The 15,866-nt window shown below is 37.7% G+C and overlaps 1 protein-coding gene across 10 annotated transcripts in view; it reads right to left on the minus strand.

Annotated features, from left to right (window-relative positions):
- Positions 1-15,866, minus strand: part of FRYL (FRY like transcription coactivator) — a 158,657-nt gene that overhangs the window by 105,821 nt on the left and 36,970 nt on the right. For 2 of the 10 annotated variants that reach the window (XM_079305554.1, XM_079305553.1), the window contains exon 1: positions 10,382-10,523. The exons of 7 other annotated variants lie outside the window; for them this stretch is intronic. In XM_079305554.1, the coding sequence (XP_079161680.1) occupies positions 10,382-10,457 (76 nt within the window). In that variant the 5' untranslated portion in view covers positions 10,458-10,523. Of the gene's footprint in view, positions 1-10,381; positions 10,527-15,866 lie in introns of those variants that run through there. One more of the 10 variants, XM_079305549.1, reaches the window with a different exon arrangement.

The raw sequence follows: 15,866 nt of genomic DNA on the forward strand, positions 1-15,866 counted from the left end.
ATTCACATCTGCTACATGGCTTATACAATGTGGCAACAGCATTTCCTATTCTGTGGTAAAAAAATTAAACTGTAGGTTTCATATTTGTGTAGGAAGACATGGAAAATAGCCACAGTCTATCAGCAAAGTAACAGATACACTGGCCTACAAGCTGATGGACAGGGTTTAAAGCATGTTTACATATAAATACATATATTAAAGAGAGCAGCCTGTAAGGAGGTGAAAGTGTCATAGCTACATTCAGATCTGCAGTCATTCAAACACTACCAGGTTTCGAGGCTTGAAAAGGAAATAAGTATCTAACTGCATTTGCTGACACCAACTATGGCTGTCCAATGACAGTAGTACTTGCATGACTTTTAGAAGACTACACAGATCATGGCAAATATAAGAATGAGGAACATACAGAAAAAATACAAGAAACTATTAAGTTTCTGCTTTAAACATCCCCCAATATTCATCCCTCTTTAGGAAGAGAGGGTGAAATTTCCTAGTAGAGGATATCACAAAGCAAATAATGGTCTGATAATCTGTAGGGCTCCTTACTACTACTACATGATTTAAAAAAAAAAAAATTAAAAAAAACCCACAAAAAAACCCCCCAAAAAAACAGGTCACTAACTTCTCACTTAGGTTTCCAACCAGAATTACTAGACAGGTAGCCAATGCTGCCATTTCCCAGGCTGCAATATATAAATATATTGTCAGCAATATTTTTTAAATGGAGCAATACTTTCTTCATTCTTGTTCGCTATTGTGAGTAATACTATACCTGTATACTACTAACAAAACTGGTATTATACATTGCCTACTTATTCCACTTAACCCAGGAAATCTCAGACTCTCTGATCAAGGTTTTGGAGCAAAAGCTTCCTCAGTATATTGAGGTTACACAGGCAAATCCCATATCTATTCTTATAAACACTACCTCATTAATCACTCTCCAGTAATAAAACACAGATGAGATGAATAAATGACCAGCTTCTGGGGGAACAGAAGCAGAGTTGCAGTTTGGCCACAGTGGGACTGTGCAGCTCAGTCAGGGTTAGGGCCTCAAAGCAGGGAGTTCTCCAGTCCTGACACCTGGAAGGAGACCAAATGCAAACCATGAAACGATAATGAGCTCCGGCCTCTGCCAAGCTGCACTCTTGGCCAGTGACCTGGAAATGTGAGTTTCACATCCAGAGCTCATCGCTCATCTTTTTCCCTCAGGAGGTGGTATTTAAGTTTGTGTGGTCACTTATTAACACCACCATAGAACACTGAGATGTTTTAATCATGTCAGGATGGCACAGCTGCACCTCATGGGTCTCTACCTCTCTCAGTTCCCAAACAGCTAAAACTATCCAACATTCACAATCGCTTTCTGGCAGTCAGTACCTCAGTCTTAAAACTGCAAGAAATTCTCAAGGACTTAACATCATTTTTCTCAGCAGCATTAGGTAGAGGGTTTCAGCAGAAGTCAGCAAGAAGAAAAGAGATACAAAAGCTTGAGAAAAAACTACAAATGTGCAAGAATATATGTTTAAAAAACAGAGCATCTAAATTAAAGTTAATCAAGGACACAGAACTTCCTCACTTAATGTTTTCAGTATAAGAAGTGCAGTGCATACATTGTTTTTTTTAAATTTTGAAGACTTGCATCTACAGAAAGACACCAGTTTGGCACAGCAAAACTTTTAACAATGCTGAACTTGAGGTCAATACGCTTCAAAAATTGTTTGTGCTTAGTGGTAGCATAATTCACATCCTTTACCACATTTTAGATAGTGAAATCCTATGGGTTTGCTTCAAATCATATAGAACCAATGACTAGGACCCCCAGGCTCTGTCCTGCCATCCTCTCCCCATTTGATTAAACACATTATATTATTGTTTTCCTTGTCTTCTCCAAGATGAGCACTCCACTTTTCTAGTTACAGCAATGTCTTTAGGGATAATGTGACCATAAAAGATACGCATGAACTATAAATTAGAAATAAATACATTAAATAAAATTATTCAAATAAACCTTTGAACAATACTGCAGCAATAGATATTAGGAAAACTTCTAACAGGGAAATCACTTTCCTTTTAGTCACCTTTTCCCATATTTGTGAAACTTAGGTTTGGCCATAGTTTTCTTGAGGTAGTTCTTTCATAATTAGTGATCCACTTTTTCTTTTACTTATGGAAGAAAAATTATAATTTGAAGTAATCCTTCAGGGTTTTTGGATAATTATTTAAGAAGAAAAAAGGCAAGAAAAAAATACTGGAAAATCTTTCCCACCCATGCACTTCTGCCAGGTTATTTCTAGATTTTGAGCTCTTCCTTACTTTTTTCCTACCCAATTACTTTCTGAAGAGAGACACATTCAAAGATCAAAATATACCTACAAGCAGAACAATGTGACTCCACCTTAATACTCCCCAGCTTAGTCTACCATGGGTTTCTGGACACAGTGTTCAAACAGCTATCAAAAACCCTTTGAACTTCTCAGCCAAACCTCAGTACACCTGCATTAGCTTCTTTCTTTCTTCACTTTGCTATCATAAAAATGAAGTGCTAGTTGCCAGCCTCTCTTTTTTCAGGACAAGACCTCATTTGTAGCTGAAAGAACAGTAAAAATCTGGTGATACTTGGCCCAGCTGCTATGTCCTGCTGACAGCCAGCACAAAGCAAGATGTTGGAGAAAAAAGAGGCAGGTTTCCACTGAGATGTCAGACACAGGATTTTCTAAGCCAAACATGGGCTGCATTAAGAGCTGCTGAGTTGTTACTGACCACTGACCCTGGCACCCTCACAAACATCACTGTTCCTACCCTGAAGATCTCCAGTTCTAGTTCAGCAGCATGAACAAAGGCAGCAAACAGGGATGATGAATAAAAGCAGCAAAAGGAAGAAAATGAACAGCCCCCAGAGCTACTTACACTGCTTTGACAGCACTGTGAATGCAACAATTCTTTCAAATATCCATTAATTAGTTATCATTGATTTGCAAGGGCTTAAGGCATTCATACATCTTTCTAGACTACCATTCTTGTCTGTACCAGTTATCTGCAAAGAAAACTTCAAAAAAACAAAGTTGAAAATATCCCCAAATCACATGCCAGCTGTGCCTGATGGGCAGAAGCACAGGAGTTATTTATACCTCCCATGCTGTGCTTTCCTAAGATCTCTTTACAAAATTAATTGCTTCTAGAACGTAAACGAATTCTTAAGCAAGAAATCTATAAATATTAATGTTTAAATTAAAAATTTTACTCTTGAAGATTGAAATGGTTGTTTTTCAAAGTCTTAGAAATTTGTTTCTAAGGCTACATATATCTGACAAAAAGTACTCTTTCTTTCCTTTGGATTTTCAAACTCTATTCTTAGGAGATGAATGAGAAAGGCAAAGAATATGCCTATTGTTTTCTACTACTACTTCTAAAGCATTCAAAATACATAGACATATATATTCATTAGTAGAATTTGTTCTGAACTGAGTAAAATCTGTCCCACACATTGTGCTTTTCTTGTTTAATCTAACTATACCTGCTTAGGGCAGCAAGTTTAAATACTAATGAAAATTAATTAAAGAACCATAAACCATGTCATTCTATAACTGTATTGAAACATTTTCCACATCTAGTTTTTTGACCACCACTGTATTTTAAGTGCTTCTAGATCAGTCAAAAAGAGATTCCTGAATTTTTCTAATGAGAATTATTAATGCAAACTCAATGATAAAAAATTTATTTCTTCCTGTAGCCTAATTTTCCAATAATTAATATTCTAATATTGAAAGGAGTTCAAACAAAGCAATTCTATGCCTCAACATTTTATTTTCTTTTGTTATTGCAGCTTGGTAGTCTATTACACACATCATGTTTCATTTAAATTCCTCTTAAATCTCTCACAAAATGTAGTTTCCACCAGACCTACTAATACAAATCTTTGCTTGTGACGTTCACACTGGCAACTGGGAATGTTAAGAGCTCATAAACTTAATTCTTATTTACAGTAGCATATCTCAGTTTCTTTTAGGTTTCAAGTGTCCTTTTTGATCCAGAATGGCCTTTTCCTCTAAATCGACCCTTTATGTTGCACTGTACCTAACAGAATTTAACATCTTCCTTTGATTAGCATCATTACTCTTTCTATAGGAATGAGGAAGAATATTGACTTCTATAGAATGGAAAACTTCTAACTACACGTACACAGGATATAATACAGCAAACAAAGCTGGCAATCACCTTTCCAAATAAATAAATGTCATTGTGTCAGTTATCTCTTAAATGCTATTAAACCCCTAATGTCTAAACCTTTCCCCTTCAAATACAAAGGCACCAGAGCTAGAGTGTTTAAAAAAAAAAAAAGTCAGCAGAAATGGGGTATTTGATATGGCTTGTTGCAATTGGTTTATCTGGAGCTTTCCTGAAGTCCATGCAGAGCATGCAGTTTATTCCAGCAACAGTAGCTGACAGAGTGATTTGCATTTGGTGCACTTTCTCCTTTCAACAGCATTCTCTTCTGCAATTTGAATCATTACAGAATCTAGTTATGGGTTTAGCAGAAAGTCTATCACTTTCATAGAAAGAATTTCCCAAAGGGCAGCTCATTCCAGCATACTGATGTCTGATGAAGAGAAACAATGTCCATCCTAACATATAATGTACTTCCTACCACACAAGCATTTTATTTAAAAATTAATACAAAGAATTTCACACAAAATAATCCTCAAAAAATATCTTAAGTAACAGTTCAATATTTTCCATCTCTACAGACGCAGAGAAGTCCAAAGCAAGGCCCAAAACAACATATAACCTTAGCTAATTACAACTGGTAAAAATCTGGGTACATACACTTTCCTCATGAGCATCCACACTCTAATGCCCAATGTACATGGAAGGTGTTACAGTTCAGACTGCTGATATCAAATAGGTAAGGCAGGTAAAAATATACATGTAGGTATGAATGCTTAGCAATAATGGAAGATAGACCAACCCCAAAACACCCAAACTCCCCCTCCCCACACATCTTCAGTCATACAGAAGAAAAATAAGCTAATTTAAAAAGGCTTCTATGCAAAAGACAGGAGAGCAAGACTCAACAATCCAGCTAAGCTGAGACATCCATACATGCCCACCAAGAGAGGCAGGCAGCCTCTCACTGCTAGGCAGCTGATCCTGAACATTCTCTTACAGGAGCCTCAACATCCACACCCCTTCCCTTGAGATCATTCATGTATGTATGCTGGGTACTCTTCAGCTTCAGGGTGGTACTTGGCTTTCACTAGTTTGGATGTTACACTTACAGCTTTTTCATGTTCTTCCAGTCTACATCCACTTACAGATCTTGTTATTCCAAACTTACCCAGAAACAAAGAAAGGAGGGGGAAAAAAAAAACCCCAGCCAATCTTCTCTTTACATAGCAAATTTTACTGCACAGAACATTACTAGCACCTCATTTAATGGAATGTATGCCAACACCATATATCAGGAGAAGCAATGACTCATTATTTGACTCAAGAAGTACAGCACAAGAGGCCATCATCAAAGGCCACAGAAGTTCATAAACAGAGCCAAATATGGAGGTCACACTCCACAATATATTAATACATGGATACATTCACATTGTATTGAGCAACTAGCAACTGTTAGAAACTTGCTTTTCCCATAGCTACTTAAAGACTTGGGAAAGGTTAGCATGTATTCTAAAGGAAAAAACCTGCTGCTAGAGTAATACAAGGACCTGTAACTACATTTACTAACATAAATTACACTTAGATGCTTGTTTTCAAAAATGCAGAACTTAGCAGCTTTTTCAAAACTTAATTTGGGTTCATCTTTCATTTTAAAAATTCACTTTTCAATATGGCAGAACAATCTTGGAAGACAAAGAAAAATCGTTCCATTTTCTAGAAAGAGCCTATCATGTTTCAGCATACAAGGCAACACCACTAACTGATGTGACCCTTTGAAGTCAAGGTTACAAGAAAGAAAAAATTTCCTGCAAAAATGACTGAGCATATTATTATTTGGGATGCTTAATGCTAGAGAAATGAAGTAAACATCCTATTTAATATTGTACTTATTTAATAACTATTATTGTTTTAGAAGGCACCAAAAACAGTACCTCATGAAAACAGGATTTCTCTACATTGTGAATACTGATTTTTCCACTGGAATATAAAAGTGGTATGAAAATTCTCTAGAGCACCACAGTGCCACTAATAACTCTTAGCCCAAAGGACAGTCTGGAAGAGAAGCAATCATGTAACATCTCCGACCAATTTTTTCCTTAGGTTTTATTTTTCTTTGCTGTTTAACAGTGAATGGGAAAACAAGCTGAAATTTATCATACGATAATGACTTCTAATATGTTAAAAACTGGTGCTTTTACCACTTTTGAAAAGTATAATCCACTAGCAAATTGACAAGAAGCAGCAAATCTGTGGTTTTGCTAAAAAAAGCCATTCATACCTCCACAAAGACTCTACTTCACCCATCTTCTCCTAAAGAATAAGCCCATCAAGAAAACATTTGTTTTTCCAGAATTCTTCTTATGTTCCTTTTAAATATACATTCCTATTATGGCACTGTAACATGACTTTTCTTAGTTAAATTACAGCTTCACTGCTGTCCTCAAACAAAACGTCACAAGATAAAAATGAATCAACTACATCTACTTTGTTAAATACTGTATTAGCAGAGCAGAACCTCTCTTGAGAGCCAAGAGTTCATTTTTGGTTGGAAAAGGAGGAAGTACATCTTCAGTCTAACTAATCCTACAGGATGATAAGTGAATCTTAAAAAGGAAACTCCAAGTGCTTTTTTTCATTCTCAGAAAGAATGATTCAAAAGTATCTGCCAGGCAGCTCCCCAGTTTTCACGTGCTCGTCAGCACCTGGCAGCCATAGCTCCAATAGTTCACTTGCTTTTAAAGCTGCTCCATTTCTTTCTGATTTTATAACTGTTTCCAAACCAACTGCTGTACAGGCAGATACAGCTTGCTTTCCTGGCAGGACTTTGCTCCCAAGCCCACAAGTCTCAGAAACTCGGAAAATCACTGTCATAAGCCTTTATCAAAAAGAGGCCAAGGGCAAGGACCTCAATGTAGCTTTGGTGGGGGCATTGTTAAAGTGCAGCCCTGTTCTCTTAACCAGCATAAGTTCCTGAGATATATGAATGACTTCTGATTCAAACTGAGCAAAGTGGTATGGAAAATCTCATGAAGCACCTCTAAAACTGATCCACCAGAAGAAGATAGGGAAAAATTCAAGGACAGAGAAGCACCCACATGACAGTTGTACCCTTCTGTTTAGTCCTTTCTGTTTACCAGACAGATACAGCACAACTGCAGCACAGCAACAGAAAGCTGTGTGATAGGTTTTAGAAAGACAATATATCATATTGAAACAAACAAAAAAAATCCAGAAATATTTTTTTTATTTCCAAACAGGACGACTATTAATACAGTAAATATTAGAAATATAAAAAAGCTTTTACTGAAGCAGTAATGGATTGTACTTGTCTTTACTGGAAAGCCATTGTTCCTGTCCAGAATGAAAATCCCAGAAGTACATGCCTAGTTTTCACTAGAAACTTGTGTCATATCTTACAGAAAGGTTTTTATTACTTCACATTTTTGACTTTAAACAGCACCACATTTGGGTTTTGAACCTGCATATTGCATTATTAAAAGCAATTTTCATGGCATCCAAACCTCCTTAAATTTAAATGAAGGTTTCTATTCACAAAATATAAAATAAGAGCTTTCTCACACCAAGCAACATAAGTAACAATAAAAATTCATCTTTTTTTTACAATTTAGAAATTCAGAAGGAGTGCTAGACAGACCACAGATTGAAACTGCAATGGGCTAAACAACAGAACCCAGGAGCACTGAGAAACATCATCACAACCAAGATTCCTTAAATACTATGGAGCAAAGCAAACTGAGGACAAGCTGGTAAAAAACCCCCATTACATTCACAATCTCAGTAAGCAAATAGTTCTTAGGCAGGAACATCCTCACTTCACCACTGGATTAAAAGAACATTCCTGACTCCATTTAAAAAGAAGTAATGCCTAAAATTGTTGGCACAGAGACAGCATTCTGCAACTAGGCTGTATGAATGTCACTTCATTGTTGTTACTGAAAGAAAAAAGATCAACTACAATAAAACCTTAGCCAGCACTGCAACATTATGCCAGCTAAGCAAGCCCTTAACCAGACCCATGGAGCTTTGCTGCCTTTCAGTTACACACTTGAACACTCTCTGCAGATATTTATTTTTATGTACATGGAAATGCATGCAAGCACATCCATCCCTTTTCTGACATCCTTCAGCATATTTTAAGTTATGATATAAACCATAACAAGTAGCATTTGCACCTAAAAAATTTATGAAAACATAGGAAAAACTTTTCTCAAGTAATTTCTTAGCATGTGGATGTTTACTGAATTTCCAAACTCATCCTCAACATAAACACTGTGCAGTTCCTGGCTCTGCACATACTGCCCCGGTTGACTAGGAGATGTTGTAGCAGCACAGCAGTTTCCCCGCCCCAGCCCAGCTCGCATGGTGTGCATGTGAGCGCTCTCCCGGAGCCGGGCTGCACCGAGGGCTCTGCTCCCGCACAGCGCCATCCATCACAACGGGACTCCCGCACGCCCGCGGAGCAGACGTGCAGCTCTGCTGAAATCACTAATGCACTGGCAATCCTGGAAAAAGTGAAATAAACCCCAGATGTCTCACCAGCACATGCAGAAAATTGGTTTGTTAGTAGATGATCCAAGTGCCACTTCCTGATGAAGGAGTCAGGAAGATCTTATTCTGTTGTGCTTACATAACAGAGGGCATAAAGGAGAAAACAGCATCATATATAACCTCTTCTTATACACCCTTTTTGTTATTATTACTCTCTGTCTTATTATTATTACTCTGTCTTGACACAGCTGACAATTATCTAGTCTAGAAGCTGCAATTTATCTCCTTATCTATACAATTATATATCTAGTTGCAGTCTAAATTTATTGTAACTGACTGTATTCTGCCATTTACTTTAGTTTGGAAACAATATACATCAATCAACGCCAAGGATTTTTTAATTCTTTTCATAAGGCATCTTCAACTTCTACTATAAAATACCGGAAAAATCCTTCTGGTTATCTCTATTGCAGCAAGCATGTTAGTAACTACCAATTACAACTACAAGGTATAATTTGGAACAGATATTGTTAATCTGCAAGACACAAATTAAACAAACTAAAAAGCAAAACCTATAAGGAAAACCTATTCTGAAATATACATTGTTTTAACTTGTAAGACAATAGTTCAGAAGGTATCAGTCCAAAACATGAATTACAGCAGCTAATACAAAAAGCAAATCAGGTCTGAATGAGCTATTAGGGCAAACTAAGTATCTGCATACTGTCCTAGCACTGATTAATATACTGTATAATAAATAACTTGCTACTAATTCCTTCAAACAAGACAGGTGAATATATACTACGGTATTGGGGTAAAAATCCTAAAGGAGATATTTTGATGAAGTGTATGGTTGAGTAGATATTGTGCATCCCAGTACATCTCAAGCAGTAATTAATGAAACATAAAACTGAGATACCAGTTACCTCCAAATCTTAACTTTTTTTGTCTCTACATATACAAGAAACTTAAGATGGAGGAAATTCTCAGCTGACGTTCAATTACGTCATCCTCATCACCTCCTGGCGTCCTGTCATGAAGTTGCCGTGCTTGCGTTAGCAAAGCCTTCCACAGAGTGTGAGGCAGCTCCGGGCCCAAGACCCTGCATTGAAGCATGTGTGAGGGGTGATGTGAGGACAGACAGGCTGTCTGAAGCAAGAGCAGCATCCTTGCTTCGCTGGTTCAATTCAGACAAGGAATCCTCCTAGAAACTCTCATTTCAGGCCATTTAGAAGATCAAAGTGGGCAGTTTTTGTAGGCATAATAATAGGTTTCAGGCACAAAAAATAATGCCCGTCTGTAAAATACACTGTTCAAGGGTGACTGATTTGCTTCAAAAGAGCATTTAGAGCTTGACAGAACTAAGACATCAGCATCTGGTAATTCCGCAGAGATGAGCATCTACTTGTCACCTCTGTTGGACAGCAAAGGGTGCAAAGAACTTTACCAGACTGAAACAACTGCAGCCTAAGAAAATAAAATAATACAAACATATACATACAAAATCTTACATGAGAACTAAGAAACAGCTCTAAGACTTGCTATGCCAAGCTGCACCATCACTAGAGGACCCCTAAAACCCTGTATTTTAAAGGGCAATTTCACATGGTGGCATGGAAAAGGGGAAAAAAAAATAAAGGAGAAAAAAAAAGATAAGCTATCTGCTACACCGCTGTGGCTCCCGGTGCAGCAACATACTTACTGCTACTGCCGCTCCAGGATTTCAGCAGAGACTTAATGCTGATCTCGAAGAAGAGGGAGTCCTGCAGGCTGAGCATGGTGCGGGCAGGGCGGAGCGGGGCGCCGGCCGCCCGCCGCCTCCGCCAGCAGCCGCGGGAGGCCGAGCCGCCGGCGCTGACGCAGGGCCCGGGGGGCGGCGGGCGGCTCCTGCCGGGGGCGGCTCCTGCCGCCGGGACCGACCCCCCCTGCCCGCCGGGCCCCGCCCCGGGCTGGCCCCACGCTCCTCCCGAGGGATGCTCCCAGCCACGCACAGCCCGGGCTGCCCAGCCCTTGGCAGCCGAGCGAAGCGACTCCTTGCAACTGCAACCAAAAGCGGCTATAAAAGGCTGTTTGTGCTTTCCCGAGTTTTAAATAAACTTCCAACCGATCTGTTAAAATCGTGATGAATTAAATGAACTGCCCAGCGCAGCTCTGCACTGTGCCAAAAGCCAAGCAAGCCGTCTACCCTACAAGATCAGCAAAATCAGAGGGCTGGCAGGGCGGAGGATGGAAAATCACAAATGTGAAAAACAAAATCACAGAGGAGGGCAGGAAGGCCGTAAGTATTCCCACAGTGGATGCTTGCAAGAGAACTATAACCAACTTAGGTCATACACCTACAAGCAGTAGCAGTTCTGAATGTCCCAAGGTCAGGCAGGATGAAGTAGTAGTAGCAGGATGGTGTAGTAGAGGCATCCCTGATAGTGTAGGAGGCTGGAAATAGAACAGCTTTAAGGCCCCTTCCAACCCAAATCTTTTTATGATTCTACTAGCTCTTTGGAGTTTGGTTCATGGTGGGTTTTTTCCTTTTAACTTTAAAGGACTTGAGCTGGGGTTTGTTTGGTTTGGGGTTTTTTTCTTAGTCTGCTAAAGGACTTAACACAATTTTGGTATTTCTAATAGTTTACTCTGTCCAGTATCATCTCAAATGCCACAATGGAGGAAGTCTTTTAGAAGTTACAGTTCTGGGTTCCTAGGGATCCAACACTGCCTTGGGCAGCACTAAGGTTTTAATGCCATTCTTCTGGGATAAAGCAAGATACTTTACCAACAGCCTTTACCCACTTCAACACAGGGTAAAGCAGTTTCAGATAAACCTCCTTCACCTCATCCACACTACTAGGTACAACCAAAAGTTGGTGGCTCTCTGTCAGCTTGAGGTGTCACCTCTACACAGATCAAAAACACACCTGAAGGGTCTCAAACTTTTATTGGACAAAACAAAAATTTCAGAAGGATTTCTACATACTGACGGGAAAAAAATGACATGGAGAAAGGAATGTTTGTTTCTGTAACTGCCCCCAAATTACACGAGTAACTCTACCCCCGGGTCAAATAACAGAAATTAAGAGAACTGGATGCTGAGATTATTGTAGCAGTGGCTGCCAATGGCAGTTTCATTATGTCTACTTAAATTATAACTTGACCCATACCATACAGATGAACCAAAAAAATCACGTGGATCCAAGGTAGACTGATTAACTAAATCTGCATGAAGGAGGTGATTTTAAAATCCAGTTTAAAAACTGCTGCCCATACTGTACTAGGAGTAAACAAGTCATGAGGAGGAAATAATACCTGTGTCCTTAGACAAATTAGAATTACCTGAAGTTGTAGGAAAGATTTAAGAGTGCATCAAATACTTTCAAGGTTTGGGGTTTATTTGTGGTTTGAGTTTTCCTTGTTTGGGGCTTTTTTAATCTATATCCCCCACCCCCAAAAGACAAAACAATTATCACTAACAGAGGTAACACAAACTAGTTGCTGTAAAACTAAGTGTTTCTAAGTGGCAGGTCTAACACAGCAGCAGGAGGATATTGGAGAAAGTGGGACAAGCCTGTCACTGCATTAGGCTGGTTCCAGCACCAGCTGCTGTCATTTAGGAGATGAACAGTTTTATTGAGACCAGTAATATCATTCAGTTTTTACAGATTAAAAATAATCCATATTTTCCCATGCAAAATATACTTTTCTATAATAAGATACTAAATTGCCACCTATATAGAAATAGTACTTTTATTCTTCCCAAACAGGGTACAGTGGAACACACATCCACAGAATAACTCTTTGGGACTTTGCATCAAACTTAGTCTCATAAGGCTGTTTCAGGTAGTACTGCCTAGGCAGTAGTAGTATTAACTCATATTCCTTTTATGAAGGCATTCTAAGGTACACTTCAAGCATTCCTTTTTCCTTTTACTAAATAAGACATAACAGAGGTTGTATTTTGTTATGAGTAGGATATAAAGGTCAGATTTTGGAACTGGCTGATGAATTTCACCACTAATTTGAAAGACTGTATTAATTATGGTTGGTCTCTGACTGCCTTTAACACTGGGCTACAGAGACTTCTTCAAAGGAATCATTGTTAACAGTGTGCATTCCAAAATTATGAGCCAACTCGCTCAGCACCTCAAAAATAATGACTTTTTAAAATATACTTTGGGTTCTTTGTAGTTGCCCATTTTCCCCCTCAGCTTTTATTCTTTAAGTTATTAGTGCCAAAAATTTATTAAAAATAACAATCATCCCAAAAACTCTAAGAGACATTCTAAAACAACCCTACAAAAATATAAATCTCCACCTTCCAGAGTCCTACTAAGAAGACTTTCAACAAAATGAGTTGTCAGTATTTCTGTAAAGTAGCATTTCAAAATTAAATTATTATCAGAAATCTTTTTCAAAATTTGCATTTATTTATGATATTGAGGTGTTTGGCCAAGCAAGTTACATGGCCTTTCACCATGGCATCTGAAATTTTGTAGCACTGTTATTTATTCATAGTGTCAACTAATGTTCGCCATCAATTGGGTTGCCTCAAGCATATCAGCAATTTTAATTTTAAATGATTAACAAAAAAAATATTAGCCCATTAACAATTTCTAAGAAATGAGAACTGTATGTACCAAGAGTATAAGCTTCCTCTTATAAGGATTTCAATAGATGCATTGAAGACTAGGAATATATAATATCAGGAACAAAAATATTTTGAAAATGTTTTCTTGATACTACATGCATATGCATGCTCTCATACATACATCCACAGACGTGGCAACTTTGATTAAGTTGACATCACTAATTTATTAGATTTAAAAATGGTTTGCACCAAGTATTTTCAGCCCTCCCCTTGCCCAAGAAAGGCAAAAACAAATTATCAGTACAAGTGCACTTAACAAGTGAAGTAGTGGGTCTATCAGTATCTTAGAACTATCATATAAATATCAGTGTCATAAAAGCTTTCTTATTGTACAACATTGTACAAGCCTTCAAACAATTCTTCCTCCTCATAATTCAATTTAACTGCTTTATAACCAAAGTTGTGTCAATAGCAATGACTACCAGGTTTTGGTTTCCCTTTGAAATAGTTAATGAAACAATCTACCAAATAATAGAATAAACAGAAGATTTTGTATAAAACACTAAGTTTAAAATGTAACCTTTTAATCAAGAACAGCAAAAACAGGAAAGAAAACTATGGATTAAAGGCCTCTGAATCTTGGGCAAACAGACAAGGCTAATTCTTTGAAAAGAGCCCAAAAAAATTTATCATGCAGAATTATAAGATATCAACGTGTATTTCTAGAACTGCAGTAGAAAAATGTCATTTACAACATGGATTTTTTTTCCAGTTCCTCATTTTCAGATAGGAAAATGAAAGAGCCTTCTGGAAAGTACACTGTGTCTAGAACTGAAAACAACAAATATGACCACTAAAAATACTTATCATTTTGAGAATTTATAAGAGAAGGCTTCCATAAGATTAATATTTTACTATTTTAGATAAAATGGAAAATAAAGTACTTGCATTTAAATATAAGCAAATAGCTTCGCTCTGGAGCTGGTAAGAAAAAAATCCAAAAAGAAAATATGAAATGGAGGATCTGTGCAATATTTTTATTAATAAGCTGAACATTACACAATTCCAATAAATACACAGTTTATATACTGATCCTAGTACTTGTATACCTTTGATTCTGGATCAATTTAACTTCTAAAGGGAGCAGACTACTATAAAGTCTATTTTTGATACTGTCTCAAGAAAAGGTGAGGTATGCATGAATAAGCACACTGGTATCAGCAAGCTCTTAAAAGAGCATGACAAGAATTGGATGTAGGTGCAGTAAAGCAGAAGTGCTCAATCTGCAGATGCAAGCTGTTTGTATTCTACAAAAATGATTAATCCATGTGCCCAGTCCACACCATGCTTTCTGCTCAGATATGGAAAAGAAGTAAAGAGGATGGCCAGAAGCAAATTGCTCAGGCTGCTTCAGTGACCTAAGTCAGCAGACTCCAGGTTGCAAACAGACCGATACATTACAAGATTCACGCACTGTGAGCCCAGCTGCTCCAGGAAGCACTAGACTGTCCATCTGTGGTACCATTCATCCATAGCAGGCTTGACCTGTACAAGCAAAGTCCATTCAGCACTTCCACACACACAGAAAGTTCAGTCATAGGATAGGTAAGATTTGCCTCAAGTGTTGTAATAGCTAGAGGACCCAAGTGTAAGAGACCAAAAAATTTAGCATTGTAGAGAGTACAGATAACAGAACTTTTTCTTTATTTGTAGAATTAGGCATTTAATAAAAGTATTTCTAAAAGAATCATTATCCATAAGAGGATCAATACATTTATCAGAAATGTGTACACAAAGGCTGTTAGCATAGCTTTTGTTTTAATTCAAGCAACATCATGCCATTTCCTTGGAGGTACTCAGACACAGTGCTGGTAACTATTTTGAACAATGTACATGAAGTGCCATATGCATAATACTGCTACTGCTGCAGTAACTGCCAGAGATCTGGCCTGTGGCAAACACTGATAGGCAAGACCAAAAAAAATTAGTATGATTCGCACAATGTCGTTTTTGCTTCACCTCTACAGGCTGAAAAGAAGGGTTTCATGACTGAAGCTATTGCTGTATTTATTATCTTAAAAGAGCAATATTTAACTTCAAAAAGTATGCTTTTAAATAGCAAAGAAATAACACTTTATAAGTCATTAATTTGTGTTTCACAGAGAGCATTACAGACTTTTAGCTTCATTTCCTTTTCTCCCCCCCTTCATTTGAAGTGTTATTCCCCAGTTCTACAATAGTTTCATTTCTCTAGGAGCATATTCATAACACCTACCTCCCTCTCACAACTCCCCAGTGCAGCTCTTGTTTTTTTCTAATAGAATGGCCAAGATAACAGAATATGATTTTCTACTTACCCCTCTACAAAATAATTTAGATTATTTTGAACAAAGCATTCTGCTATTAACACTCAATTAAAAATCACAGCCGAAAGCATTCTTGTCAGTTACAAAAAACATGCAAGTACTCTTGCTTACAGAAGCATCTTTACAGTCTTCAGACTACCACCTTCATCTTCAGGATGATACAGACTGACAGAAAATGCATTCACACAATGAATTACAAATAATATTTCCCATTTAAAGTAAATTATGAACCTTCCAGCTGGTTC

This window comes from Erithacus rubecula (genome assembly GCF_903797595.1).
Source record: "Erithacus rubecula genome assembly, chromosome: 5".
In the NCBI taxonomy this organism is placed as follows: Eukaryota; Metazoa; Chordata; class Aves; order Passeriformes; family Muscicapidae; genus Erithacus; species Erithacus rubecula.